The sequence below is a fragment of the Balaenoptera ricei genome, chromosome 11 (genome assembly GCF_028023285.1).
Source record: "Balaenoptera ricei isolate mBalRic1 chromosome 11, mBalRic1.hap2, whole genome shotgun sequence".
In the NCBI taxonomy this organism is placed as follows: Eukaryota; Metazoa; Chordata; class Mammalia; order Artiodactyla; family Balaenopteridae; genus Balaenoptera; species Balaenoptera ricei.
This window is the reverse complement of record NC_082649.1, coordinates 21,139,857-21,163,275: the sequence shown is the minus strand read 5'-3', so window position 1 is coordinate 21,163,275 and position 23,419 is coordinate 21,139,857. Positions and strand designations below refer to the sequence as shown.

Below are 23,419 nucleotides of genomic sequence, written 5' to 3'. Positions count from 1 at the left end.
AAAAAATGTTTATTCAAGTTTTGCCCATTTTTTAATTGGGTTGTTTGTCTTTTTGTTGTTGAGTTTATATATTCTATATATAAGACCCTTATCAGATATGTGACTTGCACAGAGTTTCTCCCATTCAGAGGTTGTCTTTTCACTTTCTTGATAGTGTTCTTTGCCACACAAAAGTTTTTAATATTTATGAAGTCTACATTATCAATTTTTTCTTTTGTTGCTTATGCTTTTGGTGTTATACCTAAGAAACCATTGTCAAGTCTGAGGCTGTGAAGAATTTACCCCTATGTTCTCTTCAAAGAATTTTATTGTTTTAGCTCTTACATTTAGATCTTTGATCTATTTTGATCTATTTTAATTTTTGTAAATTGTGTGAACTAAAGGTCCAGATTCATTCTTTAGAATGTAGCTATTCAGTTATCCCAGGACAATTTGTTAAAAAGACTATTCTTTCCCCATTGAATGGTCTTGGTGTGTTTGTCAAAAATCAGTTGACCATAGACACTTTGGTTTATTTCTGGACTCTTAATTTGATTCCACTGGTCTATATATTTAGCCTTATGCTAGTACAACTCTGTCTTGATTACTGTTGCTTTGTAGAGAGCTTTGAAGTGTAAGTCCTCCAACTTGGTTCTTCTTTTTCAAGAATGTTTTGGCTATTCTGGGTCCCTTGCAGTTCTGTATTAATTTTGGAATCAGCTTGTCAATTTCCACAGAGAAATTGCTGGGATTCTGATAGAAATTGCATTAAATCTATGGATCAATTTCAGGAGTTTTGCCATTTTAACAGTATTGAAGTCTTCCACTCCATGAACATCGATTCTTTTCATTCATTTAAATCTTCTCTCATTTCTTTCAACAATGTTTTATACTTTTCAGAGTATAAGTCTTACATTTCTATTATTAACTTTATTCCTAAATTTATGCTTTTTTATGCTACTTTAAATGAAATTAGTTTAATTTTTGGATTGTCCATTGCAAGTATATAGAAATATGACTGATTTATGTATATCAATCTTGTATCCTTAAACCTTGCTGAACTCATTTATTAGTTCAAATAGTTTTTTAGTGGTTCTTTACAATTTCTATATAGAAGATTATGCCATTTGTGAATATAGTTTTATTTCCTCTCTTCCAGCCTAGGCGCCTTTTATTTCTTTTTCTTGCCTAGATGCCCTGCCTAGAACCTCTACTAGGATGTTGAATAGAAATGGCAAGAGTGGACATCCTTGTCTTGTTCTTGATCTTATAGGGAAAACACATATTTAAAAATGTTTTCAAAGCCTTTCTCTAACTCCACTCTCCTGAGGCTTTTACTTTTATGTAATCCTAAATTGTTTTAGAACCATATGACTTTTTAAAAATCACATCCTGAGCAATATCTGTGAGGTACCCTAACACCTCACATTGGAATTTCATGTCTGTTATATATGGCCACCTACAGCAAGTCTTCAGTGTAACATCATCATACACCCTTTTACAGAATTAGTCACCATAAATTTGGCCAAATACAGGCCATCCTAGAAAAGAGGAAACAGAGAAACCTTTATTTCTTCCCATGGACTATGTGCACTTAAAGCAGTGACATTTTGGTGAGAGATGTCAACTTTTTTCTCAGTCTTGGGTGAAATACCTGTGTTGCATAGCATTTTCCCTCCTGTGGATAAAACGCATCATGGTTGCTTACGTTAAAGGAATGTTTATATTCATTTAACACATAGAAACACATGTGGGCGTTCTTACTGGTAGTTATTAGGCAACGTAAGTAACTGTTTCTACTGGGAAACCGAGAAAACGTCTGTTTGTATCAATGGCATGTTTTAGTGTGCCTTCCTCATCATTGCCCCAGATAGGCTCCCATACTGATACCCAAATTAAGCACCTTGGCCACTTCCCCTTTTTGGGTTTTGGAGAACATTACATCAGATGAGTTGATCTGGACACCTGCTAACCAGGTGAAGCTGGGTTTCAGTCCAGTTTTCCAGATAGCACTGTCCCAATTGCCACAGGTTTTGGTAGCTTGTTCTTTGAAAGGACTGGGAATATTTCTGAGCAGAACCAGAGTGTGTGGTTGGTGGAGGATCACAAAAAGAAGTTTCATTTTCATTTTCTTAGTAACAAATAGTTACAAAGAATGGGAATTTGGTCAAGTACAAAAAGTGTGCCTTGTGAATGCTGTGGATAAAATATATTCCTATTAGGGAGAGCAGCAATATCAAACTACCTAAGTCCCAAACCCCAGGAGTGTGCAGTGTTTCTATTTTCAGGATACAGCATAGGTATAGAGCAAATGGTGGATGGTTTCATACCACGTGCTTGGACCTAGCAAGATATTGGAATTGTTCAGACCTCTTACTCAGAGACTTTTGGGAGTAGGAACGAGTAAGGAGGATAAAATTGCACCATTTTTATGTCAAGAGATGAGAAGTGTAACAAATGCCTAGGATAAACTAATTGGGACAAAGAAAACAACTTGAAAAAATATACTAAGCCAGACTATTCCTTCAAACTGTTGTAAAGCTTTCTTATATCCACTGGGTATCAGGACTCAGTGACATTTATGTGTGCTTTTTTCTTTCTCTACAAAACTTAGTGTAAAACAGAGCACTAGGAGAGCCTGGGACTGAACTCCTTATTGAGGGGGAGAGAGACCAGCACACAAGCTGGGACTGAGGGGCAGTCACCAGCCCAAGGAAGAAGATGGCATGGAGATTCCTGGGAGGCCAGTCCCCACCCCCACCCCCTGCCACTATGCACACCCTGTGGGCATCTCTTTTGTCCATGTATTGTTTGTAACAAGTAACACATCTGAATTTTAAATTGGGGTTTATTTGTCTTCTGCTCTGCATTAGTTGCCTTATAAATGATTGTTAAATAAACCGAAAACAAGCACAAGAAGATAAAATTTTATTCTAAGACTTTATGAAAGTCTTTCCATAATTTGCAACTCTCACTCCTCCATGTCCTAGGTGTATGGGCCAGTGGAAAATCTGAGATTTCTGTACTTTAAGGACAGCCCATTTTGGGGTAGAACTGTAAGTCAGGGGAATGTCCATGAGAGCAAACAGTGAACAACTAAGCACCGGCATCTAATTCGTCACTCGGTTTGCTCAGAAGCAGGTGCACATCTACCTTTAGCCCAGTCCTGCACCTCTGCTTGGCCGAAGATGAGGTAGAAAAACAGGCCTGCTATGTTCACAGCAGCTGAAAGCAAGAAGACATTCCTCCAACCGAACTCTGAGTCCTGGAGGCAGGAAACTACAAGTTATTAACAGTCTCCTAGATCTTGTCCCTCCTGGTTCAGAAAGGCTTTGGCACCATGTTCTACTGCCCTCATCCCCAATTCTGCCCCGCATTATATGTTCCTGGTTGTTCTTAGAATATGCAGGTACATTTCCGGTGCCCTGGCCTTTCCCTCTGCTGGAATATTCCTCCCCTCAAGTAGTCATTTGTCTCGCCCATGTACTTGCTTCCCATAAATATTACTTTTTCAATGAGACTTCCTCAGCCACCCTACTTAAAACTGAAATCCCACCCCCTCTTATGTGCCCTATTCTCCTCTCCTGCCCTACTCTTTTCTTAGCGCTTACCACCATTCACTATACCATGTTTTCGTTTAGTTTGTTAGCTTTCTATCGGTTTCTTTCCTACCGACTTCACAAGGGCAGGGACTTCTGTTTGTTTTATTCACTTAAACAGTGCATGGCACATGCTAATGTTCATTGCATATATGTCGAATGAATGAAGAGATAAATGAGTGAGTGAGTGAGTAATAAGGGAAACAAGAGCAGTTTGAGAATTTCCGTTTTAAACAGTGTGTTAGTCAGTGGCTGGAAGAGAACTGAAGCTTCAAAAAACAAGGACTTGGTGTCAAAAAGAATACCCTTTCTTTGTTATTCTCCATTCATTTTCCTGGCTTACTGGTGGAAACCACAGGAAACTTAAAGAATGATAGTCGTGTGAATGTCATATGCATGTTTCTTCCCATAAAGTCTGTATCAGTCTGATCCTTATGAAATTGTCATCAGATGAATTTGTTTATTCTGACAACTTTAAATGCATCTCCCAGGATGGAAGGCTGTATGAATGTAACAACACTATGTAAGCAATACTGGGCAGAGGAATTTCTGTACTAACCACTGACGAGCATACATGTAATGTACAGGTTGCTCCTTCGCTCTGTCATTCACTCATCCACTCAGCATCTCGTTCATTTGTTCTATAAATATTTGTTGGGTTTCTACATAGGGTGACCAACTCTTTCCAGATTGCCTGGAACTTTCAAGGTTTTAGTGTTGAAAGTCCCACATCCCAGGAAACCCCTCAGCCCCAGCCAATCAGAATGGTTGGCCATTCTATACTTCACAAGAAAGGCCATGATTATTGCTAGAAAATGTGATGATTAGCATGAGAAATTCATTCTAAGAACTCATAAAGCATAAACTCATACAGTGGAGCATTCTCCTTCACTCCATACCCGGAACGTGTGGGAATTTTTCTACATGAGCTGAGCCTAAGGTCAGAATGAGAGGCTGGATGATCTTTTGAGGTGACTCTTGTGAATATCATAATCATCAGAACATTTGACCTTACCTGACTGATAAAAAGTCCGGCAACTGTGGGAGAGATGGCTCCCGCTATGTAAGAAAAGATTTGTGAAGTCCCCTGAGTAAGGCACTGTACCTGCGAGAGAGAAAGTGTGAGAAAACAATATTCCTCTGTAAGCAAAGGGTTAATCTCAGCTGATCTGTTGCAACTCTATGATTATCTCTGGGGATTGCTGGAGCTGTGCTGACCCTTAGTCAAACCTGAATGAAATGTACTGACTAGTGATCAGTATAATCCAGTCTAGGATCTGGGATTTCCAAGGGGTAACCTGCACTAACTTGTAAACATTCATTATACAAAATGTACAGATTGATGGTTGGCAGCTGGTTTATATGTTCTCTTGTCTTCTGCTATGGAGCCTGATCTTTCAGCCTTGTTTTTAGGTATAAAAGACCTCCCATTGGATGAGACATGGGCTTCCCTGAGACCAAGGTATCTCCCATGTAATTTGGTGGTTCATTACCTGAAGATGAAGTGTGTCCTATTGACTGTGAACGGTCCATGGATGGTCCCTGGGAGCTATATTTGGAAGTCTCAGTCATCTGATATTTACCTATATCAGAGGTGAATGTTTCTCCTGCTACCCTGTATCCTCTACCTTTATTAAAGCCTTACATGAGCACGCCCTCTGAAGTTTACGAGTCCTTTCAGTGATCCAGCCCTGTGTAACTGCTGCATTCTCCAACAGAAAGAAATTGGTGTGAGTCTCCCACAGTTGAACTGTGAGTGTGGCCACTGACTTCTCCTGTCTTCATCTGGAAAAACTAAGTTCACAGAGGTTAGCTAGCTTTGGGTCCCTTCCAGGAATTATTTGGATGTACGGCTGGTGCTGAAATTTCCTGTGACCCATTGCATGTGTCACATTTTACCCATGTGTAAGAGCATGTTTAGGGATGATCACAGGTCCCTACCGAGGAGCAATATCCATGAAGTTGACAAGGGCTCCTGATTGGCTGAGGCTTTTGGTGGCAGAAGACAGTATCAAGAAGGCCATGGTGGCGCTGAAGCTGGATCTGACCCAGAAAAGGGACACGAAGAACGCACATAGGAGGAGAACCCCTGGGGCAGGAGAACAAACACAGAGTGAATAGGAAGCTGCCCTGAGCATCCCACATCCACCCCCCCCCCCATGTCTACCTTGGTTCTTACCTATGGCAGTGAAGACTTTCCTGATGGTATTGAGACTGAGGATTTTTCTGGAGAGGAGAAAATCTGCCAGTAGACCTCCAGGGACAATGCAGATACCGGCAGAAACAAACGGCAGGGCTGACAGCATCCCACTCTGAGAACCAGAGCTGAGGTGAGGTGCATGCTTCACTACACCCACCATGACACAGATTGATCCCTGGGTGAATTGTCCACATCTATAGCTTTTCTTTTATTTACACATCACATTTAATTTGAATTTCTGGAATGAGCCAATATAATTTTAGTGCCTGAGGAAAAATATGCATACAGTTCAATTTGGAAAAAAAATGGACCAATGCTGTCTTCATATATAAGAATCATGTAGAAATAGATATTAAAAAGAACAAGAGCTAGTAGAAAAATAGTCAAAGGATATGAATGGATCATTTACAAAAAAGAAAAATAAGTGATTTCTAAGCATATTAAAAGGTATCCACCCTCATAATAGTAAAACTACTGTGAGATACAATTTTATCAAACTGGCAAAAGTGCAACAGTTTTTTGACATGATCTGTGGTGATGCCGGGGGGAATCAGGCACTTCCAAATATTATCAATGCCCAATGGAGGGCAATTTGATAATAAATATAAAAGTTTATAGAGGAGATAGATCAAGATAGTGGAGTAAGAGGACGTGGAGCTCACCTCCCCCCATGAAACATCAAAAATACATCTACATGTGGAGCAATTCTCACTGAAAACAAACTGGAGACTGGCAGAAAGACTCTTATACAACCAAGTCTGTAAGAAAGTTTCGCATGTAATTGGGTAGGAAGGGAGAGAAGTGATCAGATTGGGACCTACACCCCTGGGAGGGTACACAGAAGAGGAGGGGGAATTACACAGGCTCAGAGATCCTCCCTGGGGAGTGAGTGGTGAGAACCACTGAGCACTACGCCCTAGGATCTGGCACCAGGAGGACAAGTCCCCTTAGCTGATTCAAAAAACTGTGGGATTGATAGCAGGACTATAAAAAACCAAGACTCCGCTCATGAAGAGCATGCACACACTGGCTTACTCCCCAGAAAAAGGCAGAGGAAGCAGATTGAAACTGATAGGGACTCTGGCTGGTTTCCCACCACTGCCTAACACACACCCCAGCCTGAGCAGAGCACCTGCTCCAGCCCCTCTTGCTCCCAGTGCAGCTCCACACTGGAGAGAGGGCTGCCATGGCTGAGAGGAGTATGCAGTTGTGAGGGAAAGAGACAGCTCAGACTTAGCACAGCATCTGGACATTGCTGGTGCCTATGAAGGCAGAAGATCAGGAGCTGTCCAGGACTCCGACTAGTGCCGTCACTACCACAGCTTGCACTCCAACCCATACCAAGCACCCACTCCAGCTCCTCTTGCTCCAGCACTGTTCCCCTCTGGGTGAGTGTGCCTGTGCTGGGAGGGGAGAGAGCACACACGTAGAGGGAATGGAGCCAGATCAGACCAACCCTCAGGTCTTCTGACCCAGCAACGTGGGACCCACCCCCACCCTGATAGCATGGTGTTGGCCACCAAACCGAGGAGAAGCCCTGGCTCACAACTGGCTCTTGCTCTAGCCCTTCTACCTCCAGCCCTACCTCCTACCCTGGTGATAGCTGCCAGCACACCATGGGGGAAGAGTGACTTATGCTCAACGTCAGATGTAGCTGTGCCACCAAAGACACTGGGCACATACAGACTGCACAGGGATGCTTCCACACAAGGACACCCCTTCAAGTCCAGGATAGCTAAATGTTTCACCTAATTTCATAGAGACAGAGAACGTTAAGCAAAATGAAAAGATAGAGAAATTTAATTCAAAGGAAAGAACAAGAGAAAACCCCTGAAAAAACAAGTAATGAAACAGAAATAATGTACCACATAAGAGTTCAAAGTATTAGTAATAAGAATGCTAACTAAATTAAAGAGTAGATGAACACAGTGATAAATTTAATAAGGAAATAGAAAACATAAAAAAGAGCCAGCCAGAACCGAAGAATACAATAACTGAAATGAAAAACAGAGTAAAAGGAATTAACAGCTGACTAGGTGATACAAAAGAATGCATATGTGATCTGGAAGATAGAATAATGGAAATTGCCCAATCAGAGCTGCAAAAAGAAAAACAGAAGAGTTTAAGAGATCTCTAGGATAACATTAAGCAAACCATGATTTGCACTATAGGAGTCCCAGAAGGAGAAGAGAGAGAGAGAGAGACAGGTCAAAAATGTATTTGATAAAATTATGGCTGAAAACTTCCCAAACCTGAAGAAAGAAACAGATATCCAGATACAGGAAACACAGAGGGTCCCAAACAAGATGAACCTAAACAGACCTACACCAAGACATATCATAATTAAAATGGAAAAATTAAAGATAAAAAAAGAATTCTAAAAGCAGCAACAGTCACATACAAGAGAACCCCCATAAGACTATCAGCTGATTTTTCTGCAGAAACTTTGCAGGCCAGAGGTAGTGGCATGATATATTTAAAGTGCCAAAAAGGAAAAACCTGCAACTAGGATACTCTACCCAGCAAGATGATCATTTAGAATTGAAGGAGAGATAAAGAACTTCTCAGACAAACAAAAGCTAAAAGAGTTAATCAATACCAAACCTACCCAAAAAGAAATGCTAAAGGGTCATCTCTAAGTGGAAAAGAAAAGGCTACAACAAGAAGTAAGAATCTATAGGAAAGCAAAAATCCCACTAGTAAAAGAAAATAGACAGTAAAGACTGTGGATCAACCACTTAAATAGGCTAGCATGAAGATTAAAAGACAAAAAATTGTAAAATCAACTATAAATACAATTAACAGTGAAGGGATAAACATGAAGATGTAAAATATGACATCAAAACACAAAACATGGAGGAGGGGAGTAAAAAATGTAGATCTTTTAGAATGTGTTTGAACTTAAATGACTACCAGTTTAAAACAAGTAGATATAGGTAAATATACATGAACCTCATAGTAACCACAAATTAGAAACCTACAATAGATACAAAAAAACGAGAGAAAGGAACACAAGGATACCACTTAAAAAATCATCAAACCACAAGGGAATAAACTAAAAGAAAAATAAAGGAACAGAAAAGAACTATAAAAACAATCAGAAAACAAGAAACAAAATAGCAATAAGTACATACCTACCAATAATCACTTAAAATGTCAATGGACTAAATGCTCTAATCAAAAGACATAAGGTGGCTAATTGGACTAAAAAACAAGACCCATCTGTATGCTGCCCACAAAGACTCACTTCAGAGCTAAAAACACATACAGATTGAAAGTGAGGGGATGGAAAAAGATATTTCATGCAAATGGAAATGACAAAAAATGGGGGTAGCAATACTCATATCAGACAAAATAGACTTTAAAACAAAGTTTATAACAAAAGACAAAGAAGGGCATTATATAATGACAAAGGAATCAATACAAGAATATATAACACTTTCTAACATATATGGACCTAATATAGGAGCACCTAAATATATAAAGCAAATATTAACAGACATAAAGGGAGAAATTGACAATGATACAATAATAGTAGGAGACTTTAATACCTCACTTACATCAATGGACAGATAATTTAGACAGAAAATCAATAAGGAAACAGTGGTCTTAAATGACACAACAGACCATTTGGACTTACAGGACATTCCATCCAAAACCAGCAGAATACACATTCTTTTCAAGTGCACATGGAATGTTCTCCAGAATGGATCACATGCCAGGTTACAAAAGAAGTTTCAACAAACTTAAGAGGATAGCAATTATATCTGGCATTTGTTCCAACCACAATGGTATGAAACTAGAAATCAATTACAGGAAGAAAAATGGGAAAAACACAAACATGTGGAGACTAAAGAACATGCTACTTAAAAAAAAAAAAAGGGTCAATGAAGACATCAAAGAGGACATAAGAAATACCTTGAGACAAATGAAAATGGAAACACAGTACTCCAAAATCTATGGGATGCAGCAAAAGCAGTTAGTTTATGGCAGTATAGGCCTTCCTCAAGAAACAAGAAAAATCTCAAAATCTGGTATTTGAAAGAGAACGAAAAAAGCCCAAAGTCAGCAGAAGGAAGGAAATAATAAAAATCAGAGAGGAAATAAACAAAACATAGATCAAAAATAAATAAATAGCTATAGAAAAGATCAGTGAAACCAAGACTTGGTTTTCTGAAACGGTAAACAAACTTGATAAACCTTTAGCCAAGATCATCAAGAAGAAAAGAGAGAGGACCCAAATAAACAAAATAAGAAATGAAAGAGGAAAAATACCACCCAATACCACAGAGATACAAAAAAAATCATAAGAGAATACTATGAACAGTTATATGCCAACAATTTGGACAACCTAGAAGAAATAGATAATTTCTAGAAACATACATGACTGAACCAAAAATAGACAATCTGAACAGACCAATCACTGGTAGTGAAATTGAATTCATAATTTTAAAAATAACTCCCAGTAACAAAAGTCCAGGACCAAATGGCTTCACAGGGGAGTTCTACAAAAAATTAAAGAAGAGCTCATACCTATCTTTCTCAAACTATTCCAAAAAATGGGAGAGGGGGGAATACTCCCAAATTCATTCTATGAGACCACCAGTACCCTATACCAAAATCAGACAAAGACACTACAAAAAAGAAAATTATAGGCCAATATCTCTGATGAATATAGAAGCAAATATCCTCAACAAAATATTAGCAAACCAAATTCAACAATATATAAAAAGGATCATACCCCCATGATAAAGTGATTTATTCCAGGAAGGCAAGGATGGTTCAATGTTCACAAACCAATCAATGTGAGACATCATATTAACAAAAGGAAGGATGAAAATCACATAATCATCTCAATAGATGCAGAAAAAAGCATGTGACAAAACTTAATATCCATTCATGATAAAAACTTCCATCAAAATTGGAACATAACATAATAAAGGCTGAGAAAACAGGGCAGATTGGGGACAGGAATGAGAGTAAGATTTTTCACTCTTTTACCTTTTTATATATTTTTTTAAAATGTTGATCCCTGTTTTTACCAATTCAACTCCTAAATTAAATTGCCATTAAAGAAAATGCAAGGAAAGGAGGCCGTTCTTTGTTGTATGTAACCCAAACAGTGAAAAGGATCTCACTGTCAACTGGTCCGAGACGTTTATTTTACAGATGAGTAAACCAAGGCCATCAAGGTAATGTGAGTTACTGAGAAAAATACCCTGAGAGCAATGGGAGTCCAGATCTCTTGACTTCTCAAGCTGGGAAAACTCTACTGTCTGTTCTCAACTTGTCCTAATCATTCCCTCATCCTCCTCTTCCTCAGCCTTGGCCTCTGAGGATAAAGAGCCTACCCCACTTCATGCCAGGGATCAATCACTTCCAACAGCCAGCCTCAGGATGTCTAGATCTCAGCACTGGCATCCTGCTTGTCTGGCCCTCCTGTCCCTGATTCCCTGGCCTGGGATTCTGGTTCGATTGCCCGCTGCTGCCCACCCCACTCCTTTGGGAAGACCCATAGCTACTCTGTCCTTGGGCTTTCTGATATCAGTACCTCTAGCCTGCTTGCATGCATGCTCCCCAGACTCTGACCTCTGCTAAGAAGGTCAGTTCTCTGTTGACCACTCAGCGTGTTTTCACCAGATGAGCCCAGTCAACACGAGAGAACTGCTTTTTGAATACAAAGGACAAGAATAAAACACTAATTCAATGACCTAGTGAACTGTCACTAATAAGCTAGGAGATGATATACTCTTCACCAATTTTGAGACATTCATCTGGCAGGAATTGACAGGCTCCTCTCAGCCAATCAGAGCATCTGTTCATTTTTTGAAAAGTCAGAGAGATGTACACATATGTGCACTTTTCTTTTTATATGTTATACTTGAATAAAATGTTTTTCTAAAAAGACATTGTCCACAAGTTTTTGGTATAAGTCCTATTTAGGACTTTATGTGCTATTAATGTCTTACTTTCAGCATATGTTGTTTATGCTTCTCTGTCACAGCTTTCTCGAAGGCAAACTTTGTTTTGTTAACGCTTTATTATTTATGCTGCCAGCAGAATGTCTTGTTTGCAAATGTTGATTGGACTGAGCATAAAATTTCTGCATAAGTTCCTTAAAAAGTATGATACTCTATGAATGGCAAGTTGACCTAGAGCCATACCACTCTGCCCCCAATAAGCAGTAGGACACATTGAGTTGAATCAGAATTCAAGTGAATCAGGTTGTGTTTCCTACATGAAGATCCTTGGCCTAAGCCCATGACCATAGGAGAAAGAAAGGATTATATATGAAGCAACAGAAGAGCAGAATGAGTTTTCTCTGTACTTACATCTCTGATGTTAGCTTGAAGTACAGAGCTAATGTATGTTGGTAGGTATGACCTGATGACAAAATAATGCCAGTAGTCACTGAAATAAAAGACGAGAATGCTCCAAAGCAGTAGGGATTTGATTATAGCCTTAATGGGAAGAGACCATCCTGGTGGAGAATCCTGGAAGAAAGTACATATAAATATCCGCTCCATCTAAAGACCAGAACTTTGCTCTACTGAACTCTTCACCACTGAGACATAGGGAAATGGCAGAGGAGTTCCCCTGTGCACCTCTTGAGCCAGTGAACAGATGATGTATTCCTTCTCGCTAGTGCTGATAAACGGATGATTCACGGGGTCATCATAAATGAGAGCAAACCAGAGAAAAGAACAGATGCAGCCAATGCCACCTAAAAAAAAAAACGAGGATCTGCTTAGCACAGGATTGGAGTTCTATCAGTTTGATTCTGCCCTGAGATGATTCCTGTGGTTAACAGAATGGCCCCCATACTCCACTCCTTCCTGCATCTATCCCTTGCATAGCCCTATCATAGGTGGAGGGTACTTCCTCACCACTTGACTTTGGTCTTGGCCATGTAACTTGCTTTTGCCAATGACATGGGGCAGTTCAGAGCCTAGGCTTCAAGAAGCACTTCATTTTTTCACTCGTCCTCTCGAGTCTTATCAATTGGTATAGGAACAACATGCTCCAGCTCACCCATTGTCCAAGACAGATGAGAGACACAGAGAGCAGAGCTGCCTAGCTGTCCCACAAAACTAAGAGACTAAAAGTTGTTGTTTAAAATCACTGAGCTTTGGGAGGTTTTGAAATGCACCAATAATAAGGCTGTACGTTGTTGTTAAAAGTTATCAGTGTGTTTGCCCCATGTGCTTGAAAACGCCCTCACTGTTGAAGTACCAGTCAGCATCCCTCCTGCTAGTCATGTTTCTGCAAAGTTTATGTCTTCATTAAATCTTTTCTTATCTATCTCTAACATTTAAGAGTTAGCAGCAGTACATATGTGCAGCTGATTGCCCAGATAATTTCTGGATATGGAATGAAATTCATCCTCAGCAAAGAAATTTCTCTAATATACACATTATTACAGTGTTGGACAACTCAACATTATTAGTATTGAGTGGAAATATGATTCATCTTAAAACTCCCTTTTTAGACTCTTAAAGTCTTGAGTTCTCTTCACTTGTTAGCTTGTTGTTTACACGGTCTTTCACGAATATAGAACAGCCACCATACAGCAGGCATTTTGCTAGATTTTGAGTATAAGAATACAAAGACATAAATTTGTCATTATGAAAAAAAGTGAAAAAAAGAGCTACTACTCAGACATCCTGGATCATTTTTTCAATAGAGTAGAATTGAATACAACAAGGAGCCAGAACCTGCGCCATCAACGTCAGGTGTGAGTGAAATTGCAGCTTGCCCTCCATCTCCTTTTGCTGACAATCCTTCAGCTCTACCATCTCCCACCTCCTCTCCCTCCTCCAGTCAGTAACTCTTCTTGCCTGTTCGCTCGATGCCAGCCCCTGTATGCCAGCTGTTGTAATGTGCTACTGTACTTTTCAAGGTATTGTACTGTAAGATTAAAAATGTTTTATTTTTTGTTTGTTATGTGTTATTTGTGCAAAAAGTATTATAAACCTATTACAGTACAGCACCATAGAGCCAATTGTGTTAGTTGGGTACCTAGGCTTTGTTGGACTTACGAACAAGCTCTCGGAACAGAACTCACTCGTATGTAGGGGACTTACTGTACATAACTCTTTAGGTCCAAACATTTGAGCCAAAGAAAGGATCCAGAGTCTCATTAGACTTACCACTGCCTTAAATTCATTCAGAGTTTCATTCCAGTTGTCCTGGAAGTCAGTGGGCGGCCTCTCTGTGGAGATACTGGGTGGGCTGGGTGGAGCTGTGTTGTTCACCATAGCTGGCAAGGCAATGCTCATGTTCATTTGTTGGGTGGAAATCGAAAAATTACAGAGATGCACAATAAGGGCCAGCCCATGTCGGACTGAACAAAAGCCTAAGAAAAGAGGGTACAGAGAGTCTTACATTCAAGGTGCTTTTCTCCCATCCTTTCTAAGTCTGGAAGTGGGAGAAGATTGCAGTCTGTCTGTGAAGCAGAAATAGAGAGCAGATGTGACTTTGTAGGTGTCTGGGAGTACAGGGGGTGGATAATTCCCTCAGAAGCGTTACTTAAGCAGAGACTTAAAGAATGTACAGAACTGGCCAGAGCAAGCATTAAGAAAGAGTTTTCCAGGCAGGGTCCTGGGATGAGCTGATGAGAGCAGGAATGGAAAGAAGTGAATTTAGAGAAAGAATTAGCTGGAAGCTGTGATTGATTGGATATGGATAGTAAGAGAGAGAAGTTGTTGGAAATGATTCCCAAGTGCCCCACTTGGGCAGCTGGGATGGCTTTTGGTACCATATGTAACCAGGAACATGACAGATTAATATGTTCGGGGGCTGGGAGGAGATGAGGTTTGAAAGGAAGGTTAGGTTAGACTATAGAAGTATTTAAACATCATCCTGGTATTATAATCTAGGCTGGCAAAAAATTTTCCAGTGATCCATGGGAACTCTGGGGTTATCCCTGGGGTTGAGTCCTGATAGATTAGTTTGACAACAGCTGGCAGGATTGATTGATTATCCCTGGAGAGAAATCTCAGAGGTATAATGTGTGGTCACTGTCCTCAAGGCATGTGGGCGCCCCGTTTCCTGGCTCCTGCAAGGGAGCAAACATAGCTGGAGTGGCCAGCACTGTTCCCTCGTGTGTAGCAATATTCTTGTTAAGTTCCAGGAATTGACAGATCCCTACCTTTGGTTTAATTCTGGGAACATTTAGTTGACTCTCCCCTCCCCATCCACAAAATTTACACTAGAATTTTGATCAATATCATATTGATATGGCAGATTAAATTAAGAGGGATTGCCATATTTATAGTATTGCCTTCTCTCAGCCAAGAACAGGGATGGCTCCGCATGTATTCAAGTCTTTTTCTCTGTCCCAGGGTGGAATTTTATAATTATCTTCAGTTAAGTCACACACAGGTTTTTAACGTACTTTTTGTTGGTTCCATAACTGTGTCTTTTTCCCTATCATTTTCATCTTGTTTTTCCCCCTTAGGTTTAGACAAGAAAATTAAACACATACACACGTTATGTGCAAATAATGGAAAAAATAGGTGATTCTTTTTGCCGTTTGTAACATGTACTCTATTCTCTTGGGTAATTTTATTCACTGGCAGTTTCTAAACAATGGTAAATAGGAACGGAGAGAGTGGGCACTCCTGCCATATCTGAATCTACTGGGAATACTTCTCACATTACACCATTAGGTATGTTGCTGGTGTTGGTGGCTCTTGTACTTTTATGGCATTAAGCTATCTCATTTTGATTTTTTATTTTTATGGGAATGTAATGAGTTTGATCAAATGTATTTTAATCATAGAACCAGACTCCTGGATCTGCTCTCTTTACAGCTGTGTGTTCTTGGGCAAGTGACTTAACTCGCTGTGGCTTCAGTATTTCACCTGTAAAATGGGGTTAATAATAGAGCCTCAAGGTGCTGTGATGAAATTTGAATAAGCTTATGTAAGTTCATCATAGTTATTATTAATAATATTTGACTAGCCTTATATTCTTGGAATGATCTCTTCTTAATAGGCTGTTTTAATGAAAACACATGATTTATTTTGCTAATATTTTAGCTAGAATTTTACATTAACATATATAATTGAGCTTAATTTGTAGTTTGTGAATGTGTGTGTGTATGTGTATGTGATTTTTTGCCATGCTAGCTTTGTAAAGAAAGGAAGTTTTAAGCTTTCCATTTCAGTCTGTGATCTGAAGTATTTTAGGTACCTAATCATTTTCTTTTTTCTTAATACATTTTTGTTTTAGAACAGTTTTAGACTTACAGAATTACTGAGTTCCTGTATACGTCACACCCAGTTTCCCCTATTATTAACATCTTATATTAGTATGGCACATTTGTCACAATTAATGAACCTACATTAATGTATTATTATTATTAGCTAAAGCCGATTCTTCATTCAGACTTCTTACTTTTCACCTAATATATTTTTTTCTGTCCCAGAATACCATTCAGGATACCACAGTATGTTTAATCGTCACATCTCCTTGGGGTCCTTTTGGCTGTGACAGTTTCTCAGCCTTTCCTTGTTTTTGATGACTTTGACAATTTTGAAGAGTATCAGTCACATATTTTGTAGTGTATCCTTCGACTGGGATTCGTCTGACGTTTTTCTCATGATTAGACTGAGATAATGTGTTTTTGAGAGGTTGACCATAGGGGTAAACTGCCATTCTCATCACATCATATCAAGGATACATGCTATCAATGTGATCTATCATTGCTGATATTAACCTTGATCACCTGGCTTGAGATAGTATTTGCTAGGTTTCTTAACTGTGAAGTTACTCTTTTTTTCGCCCTTTTCATGCTGGGCTCTGAAAGAAGTCACATGCACAGTCCACACTTAAGGAGTGAGGAGCTATATTTCACCTTCTTAAGGTGGGTATCTATATAAATTATTTGGATTTCTCCTGCATAGGAAACATAAGCATTTTCTGCTCCTTAAAAATCTCATAGAATTTTTCTAGTGAATCTACCAGGACACAATTCGTTTGTTTTGTTAAAAGGGATAACTTTTGGACAACTTTCTCACCTTATTACACAATTTTTTTGACATGTACAATTTTTCTGAATTCAAACTTATAGTTTCATAGAAAATCATGTACTGTATCTATTTCCCCATAATTATTACCTTATACATTTTAAACGCTTCTGTCTCCCTTTTCCCCATGATTGCTTGTGTTTAATCTCTTTGATCAATCTGAATAGTGAATTGTTTGTTTTATTGCTGTGAATGGAATCTTCTTTACCAAGGAATCAGCTCTTATATATTTTTTCCATTTCAATTCCCTTCATGATTTGATTTTACATTTTTTCTACATTTGAGTTGTCTACTTTGTTTTTACACATACTTTCCTTGGAGTTGTAAACTCAGCAAACTGATGCTTAATTAAGTTGCTTTTATTTATTTTTGTACGATCTTTGTTTTCTTCCCTTCTTCACATCCATTATCTTTTGATCCACGGCCTTACTACCCCTCTGCTTTTTCCATGACTGAGTCAAGCCTCAGCTCTGCATTGCTGATTTGATTTTGTATAGTGATAATTTCTTTCCTTGCTACTACTAATTCTGTTTTAATTTTGAAGTGACATTTTTTCCTCTTTAGTTTTCTTTCTCATCTTCTTTCATATTTTCCTGTTGATTCACTTCATACACTCTAAGCTTTTTAAATTATTATTAGTCTTGAGAACTTGGAGAAATCGGAAATGAAAATATTCTTCAATTTCCCCGGATAAAGTAAGCACAGCACTGTAATATAATGGTTAATAATCAGACCACTCTGGTTTGAATCAGATAGCACCTGTTTGTGCCTGGATGACTTCAATGAGTTACTCAGTCCCTCTGTGCTTGAGTTCTTGCTCCTGTAAAGTGGAGATGATGCTGGTAGTACCTTCCTTGAAGGACTGTTGTGAGGATTCAATGAATTAATCCATACAAAGTGCTTAGAACAGTGCCTGATAGGCATGCCCTCATTATGCAATGATCTCTCTTTTATTTAATGTATTTGTTTCCTCTTTTTTGTGCTGAAGTACTTACATAGGTCCCTTGTGGGTCCTACCCACACCCCCAGTCTTGGACTGTAAAAGCCAAGCGTGTGTGACTTTGTTCCCATGTGTTGTAACCCTTGCAGTGGGCCACCTTGGCTGGTTGGAGTCCTGTTGTCATGTGCTGGTAACAGTGTGTATGTGTGTGGGCAAGAGGCAGCTGGTGGGAGGATGGCATCTTGGTACTCTTTCACCAATACAAGGGAAACTAGCTATTCTTCCACTTTAATTCTGCAATGACGTCCCCCAAATTTCCAAGTTAACTTCTGCAGTCATGCATGTTTTCCTCTGCTCTGTTGCACTGGTCCCAAGATGCTAAGTGGCAGATGTTTAGAAAGACTGGTGAGCTGTCGAGAGGAAAACATCAGGATGTAGGCACAGAGAAGCTTCACCCACCATATCCTAGCACTGAAGACCTCACCTTGCCTGTGGTCCACCAGCCTCAAGACGCTGCCGCTCTCAGCTGGGGAGCATGAGCTGGGGCTTCCCCGTGCCCGCCCCTTTCTTCCTATAACATTGGGCCATGCTCCAAGGATGAGAGTTTTGTCTGCTCTTGACATCCTCTCAATTCATCCAAATTGTATTAAATCTATCAACAAGCCTTAGAGTTTGTAGTGTGTAGTAGGAATAATTCCCAAGTTTTAACATTTCTCAAACTGTTGTGCTTGTTTTATTGGTTTCTGTGACTTTCAGAAAGGAATATTATTGCAGATTCATCTTTAGGTGACATTCCTAACATAGGCCAGGGTGTATGTACCTCCGTGCAGGCTTTTGATAGGGAGCAAGGAAGCGGTGCCCAATATTGTTTATTAATTCTCACTGCTATCTCTACCCTTCTCAGTTCTTCACAGTAACAGACAAATACTTGGAAAGTACAATCCTCAACCTACACGCAAACAGGGTTCCAATAATGAGGGCATTCGGGCAGGGTTTGGAAGGCTGAACACAGTGAGAAGCCACTGTGCCGCGGAGGCCGCTACAGGCAGGAATATGAGACTCGGTGATGGTAGATGTGGGGTTTTTGCCTGGGCCTTGTGTGAATCCTCCTGAAAAGTGCCTACTATGTGCTACACAGGATCGCTAGTGGTTTCCCATCCATCCTATACTTCAGGATTTCCTGAAAGTGACTAACTTGACTTTTGCTTCCCCAGTCTCCCAAAGTCTGTGGACTATTTCCATCCCCTACATTAAACCTCTTTTTTTCTGGAATTATAAAGTGGCTTCCATTTATTTGACTGAACCCAGGCAGAAGCTCAAGGGCCCCTGGGAGAAAAGGGATAGGAAGGTCAAGATGATATCTGTCCCTACCCTGCCCCATGAACCCTTAACTGAGCCTGATAGAGAGAAATCACTGACCTTCTGGCGGAAACTGAAGGTCCAGCTTTTTTCACCCGGGGTCTCTAGGGATACAGGAGCATAAGCAACTCTGTTCTGTGGCCATGTGGTCAGATGTGACATATAATGGGGGAGGGGGCATTTCCCCACGTGCCATGGAACACCTGGATTTGATTTTGTGAGTGTCTTAGAATCACAGTCATGCCCAGTAAAGATATCAGTAGTCTTTGGGGGTCCAGTACTGGGAGAAAGCCCCAGCAGGGTCCTAAGGGTGTGATACAGAGGACCCAGCAATGCCCAGTGAGTATGGGCTAGAACGAGAGATGAGAGGAAAATTGATGTTGGACACCAACTGACGAAGCAGCCAGCAGGGTTTATTCATAAGCACTTATGAGAAATACTTGGACACTCAACAGAATAACCAGGTGGGACTTTAAGAGGTAGTTGAGGGTCTGCCTTATCAGGTAGGATGAGATTTAGCCAAAAAAGGATTAATATTATTAGCATAATGCCATTTGTGATAACAGACTGGGGTCGAGGGGTGGTCACCAGGGGACTAAGCAGCATGGTTGGGTGGATGCCCTAGAAGACTGTGGAAGAAACTAGAAAGACCACATTGAGTCCCACTTTTAGACAAATGATGACGGAGAGTTCCAATGACTGCTGAAAAGTGGGCTGAGGAGGGAAACCTGTGTGAGAGGTGATAATGATAGCTAAGTTTATGTAGTGCTTACTACGTGCCCGGCATTGTCCTAAGTGGTTCACATACTATAACTAATTTAATCCTCATGGAAATCCTATGAGATAAGTACTATTGTTAGTGTCTCATTTTTACAAATTAGGAAACTGAGACACAGAAAGCTTAAGTAACTTGCCTAAAGTCACACAGCTCATAAATTGCGAAATCAGGATTGCAAACACAGGCAGTCTGGCATCTTAATCCATACTCTTACCCAACATGCTATATTGTGCCATGGAAAATGTTTATATGTAAGTTCTCTGTATTACTGATTTTTAGAGAGAAAGAGTTAGGTTAGGATAGGAGAATTTGACCAATGGTATATAGTCCAATAGGCTCCTAAATATTTAGAAATGGATGGAATCTTAGAGATACAAACCCTTCCATTTTATGGATGAGGAAGCTGAGGCAATGGAACAGTATTCATTCCATGCCAAATGGTAGTTTATTGTAGGGTGAGTATTAGAATGCACGTCTCCTGATTTCTTCTTTGATAGATAAGATTAGGAGAATCCTCTTTTCTTTAAGGCATGTTCATTTCCCAGCAGACATACTGGCTAAAATGTTGAGTCTTGCAAAGCATTCCATCTTGGTTAATGTTTTAATTTTTAAAGGCATTATCTTATGAAAAGCCTATATCTTAAGAGAATTAATGAATAAAATAGTTATTAAGTCATCAAGAGTTTAGAGTAAAATAAGGTGTTCAACAGTTTCCCTTCTGACATATTATTGAAAAGCACTAAGTTGTAACATAACTGAGAGGAAGGAGGAAACGTGACTTCTGTGGTATGGTGTAAAGAAAAAGCCTGTTCTCCTTGAGGTAGGTCTGGATCCGATATGAGCCGAAAGATCAAATGGGGGTGCTCCCTGGACTTAGAATCAGAAAAGCCAAGATTGGTTTCCATATTTTCTACTTAGCATCTGCTCTGAATTTTTTTCTTTATCTCTAACTAACGTCTTGATACCTACCTGTCCTATATACCTTCAAGGTTTCTCGCAAGAAATGAAGTAATTCTCAGTAAAAAAGGCTTTACAGCTATATAAAATTCTTGGCAATTGATGGTAGCAGGAAGATGCTGTGCATCACCAAAGGGTGATATAGATCCCGGTTTTATCCGCACCCCAGTACATGATTTTACCTTTCTTGAAGGTTTGAACTTGAGCTGTGTTTAAAGTACCATCATTGACAATACCTCCCACTGTGGCTTCAGCTTCTACTGTAGTAAACATTTTGGTTCTCTTCTCCCAGACACTGGTGTTTACCTACTGAAATAAAAGAATGCAAAAGCAAATACAGAAAGAGGTGTCCTATATCATACATGGCACGGCCCCAGTTCTTCTAAGAATTAGGAGGAAATATTTGGTGGAAAAAGTGCTAGATTAGGGTTCAGGAGACATGATTTGTTGTCCAGATTCTATCACTATCCAAATGTGTGGTCTTGGGAATGTCACATCTCTGCTTCTCTAAAATGAGGAATCTTGTCTGGATTGCCTTAACAGATTGTAATATTCTTTCCAGTTCTGTGTTCCCATATCTCTCAACTGATATCAGTATCAACTGGATGTTAAAACCTGACAATCTTCTTTGAAATTTCATCTGGAAGATTCCAATGGATTAAATTACCTGAAAAACTAGATCTACTAAATACAATCTAGGTATACTAGATAAAACCTAGCAAACATCTTTTTAAATACATGGATCCAGGGACTTCCCTGGTGGCCCACTGGTTAAGACTTCCCCTTCCAGTGCAGGGGGTGCAGGTTAGATCCCTGGTCAGGGAGCTAAGATCCCACATGCCTTGCAGCCAAAAAACCAAAACATACAGAAGCAATATTGTAACAAATTCAACAAAGACTTTTAAAAATGGTCCACATCAAAATAAATAAATAAATAATAAATACATAGATCCAAAGATAGTAAGAGATATCCCCATGGATGTAATGAAAAGTTAGAGGTATGAGCTTACTCTTCAGAGATCTTGGGCCTGGGGACAAGGCATCAATTTCAGTGATGCAGGGGCTTGTGACCCAGGTCCCTATTGGGATGAAGGATAAAGTCTTAGACCCATGCCAGGAAGGCAGTTATAATAGAGATCTTAAGATAGAGCCAGAAGCCTCAAGTAGGTTCAAAACTGAGTTGGAGGCTCTGCCCTTTGCAACAAGTGAGACAGTGACAAGTCTCATCTACATTGTCCTGAGCCTCTCCTGAAAATTACAAAAATTCGTAACTATGTTATGGGGAGTTAGGGGTTAGAATTCACACTGTCTTCACTATCTGAGAGCTCTTCCTCCACTGAAAAATTGAAGTAAGAATTGGGCCTAGCCTGATTTGCTCAACAGAGATCACACAGAACTACTGAAGATGAAGCTCCTCTTAATATGACCTCAAGGTCCAAAATTATAAACCCTCAAAGAAGTGATCATCCAAAGCAAGTCCTTAGACTCAACACACAGCAGGATTAGACTGCTGAGAACTTCAAAAAAGAATAGAATACACTGATAAAAACATTATATAACCACGCTTAAAATCATTGAAGAAATAAAAGATAGACTCTAAAACATAAGAAGATACCAAAAAGAACAGGCAGATTTAAGAAAGATACTGCTTGAAATACAAAAGACAGATTTAGGCACTGAAATTGGAAACTAGGTGACTAGACATAGCTAATGAAAGAATTAGTGAAATAGAAGATAGAGCTAAGTAAATTATATCAAATAAGGCTGAGTGAGATAATGAGGTATGATAGCAAAATTAAGAGATCTGGAAAATGCAGTGAAAAGGTCCAACATATGTTGAATAAGACTTCTAGGAGGAGAAAATAAAGAGAATTGAGGACAGGCAATACTTTTAAAAATAATGAATAGGGCTCCTTCAGAATAGATGAAACACAAGCTTTCTCAGATTCAAGAATCACAAAAAGTGTCAAGCCAAAGAAATGAAATGAAATTTACACCTAGACATATCATAAGGCTGCAGTATATGTATACTGCTTTTTGTATACTGCAGGATACAAAAAGCACAGGCCTTATTTATAATAATAGCTGCCATTAAAGGTCATTGACAAAAGGGGAGAAATCCATTTCAGTATGATATCAGACAGGGGAGAGGTGTTTTTTAAACTTCTTCAAAATAATTTTAAAAAGACAAAATATAGGAAAATGGGTAAAGAGCAGGTAACTATCAGAAGAATAGATAAATACAGATGAAGAACGAACAGTGGGAAATGCAGTCTGCCTTACTTTAAAGGAAGGCCATGGATGTCAAAAGAACAATATCATACTATCTCTTACCCATCAACCTTCATAAATATTTAAAAGACTTTTATCACCAAGTTTAGGCAGAAGTGTGAGTAATAAGCTGTTATTTATGGTGGTCAAACTGCATTCCTTCCACCTGATATGGTTGCTTCATGGTGTCTGCACAGCCACACAGAGTATGTCCCAAGACACTCCTTGTGCTGTGACTCTTGGCCTGAGGCTTCAGAGCAGAGAAGGGCCCACAGCACACCGAGAGGTCATGAGACCTCCCAC

At 39.5% G+C, this 23,419-nt stretch overlaps 2 protein-coding genes across 3 annotated transcripts in view; one reads left to right on the top strand and one right to left on the bottom strand.

The window, feature by feature from the left end:
* SLC17A1 (solute carrier family 17 member 1) overlaps nucleotides 1-5,234 on the top strand; it is a 73,939-nt gene extending 68,705 nt beyond the window's left edge. For both annotated transcript variants that reach the window (XM_059940707.1, XM_059940706.1), the window contains one exon: nucleotides 4,992-5,234. The gene's annotated coding sequence lies outside the window, so the exon portion shown is untranslated. The remainder of the gene's footprint in view (nucleotides 1-4,991) is intronic.
* On the bottom strand, nucleotides 3,098-21,118 carry SLC17A4 (solute carrier family 17 member 4). Its single transcript, XM_059937855.1, has 10 exons — nucleotides 21,028-21,118; nucleotides 13,929-14,134; nucleotides 13,348-13,360; nucleotides 12,384-12,502; nucleotides 12,111-12,272; nucleotides 5,758-5,890; nucleotides 5,520-5,667; nucleotides 5,224-5,287; nucleotides 4,594-4,683; nucleotides 3,098-3,244 (listed from the first exon to the last, which is right to left on the bottom strand). Exons 1-10 carry the CDS (start codon nucleotides 21,116-21,118, stop codon nucleotides 3,098-3,100), a joined length of 1,173 nt encoding a protein of 390 aa, XP_059793838.1.
* Between the last annotated feature and the right edge of the window lie 2,301 nt (nucleotides 21,119-23,419).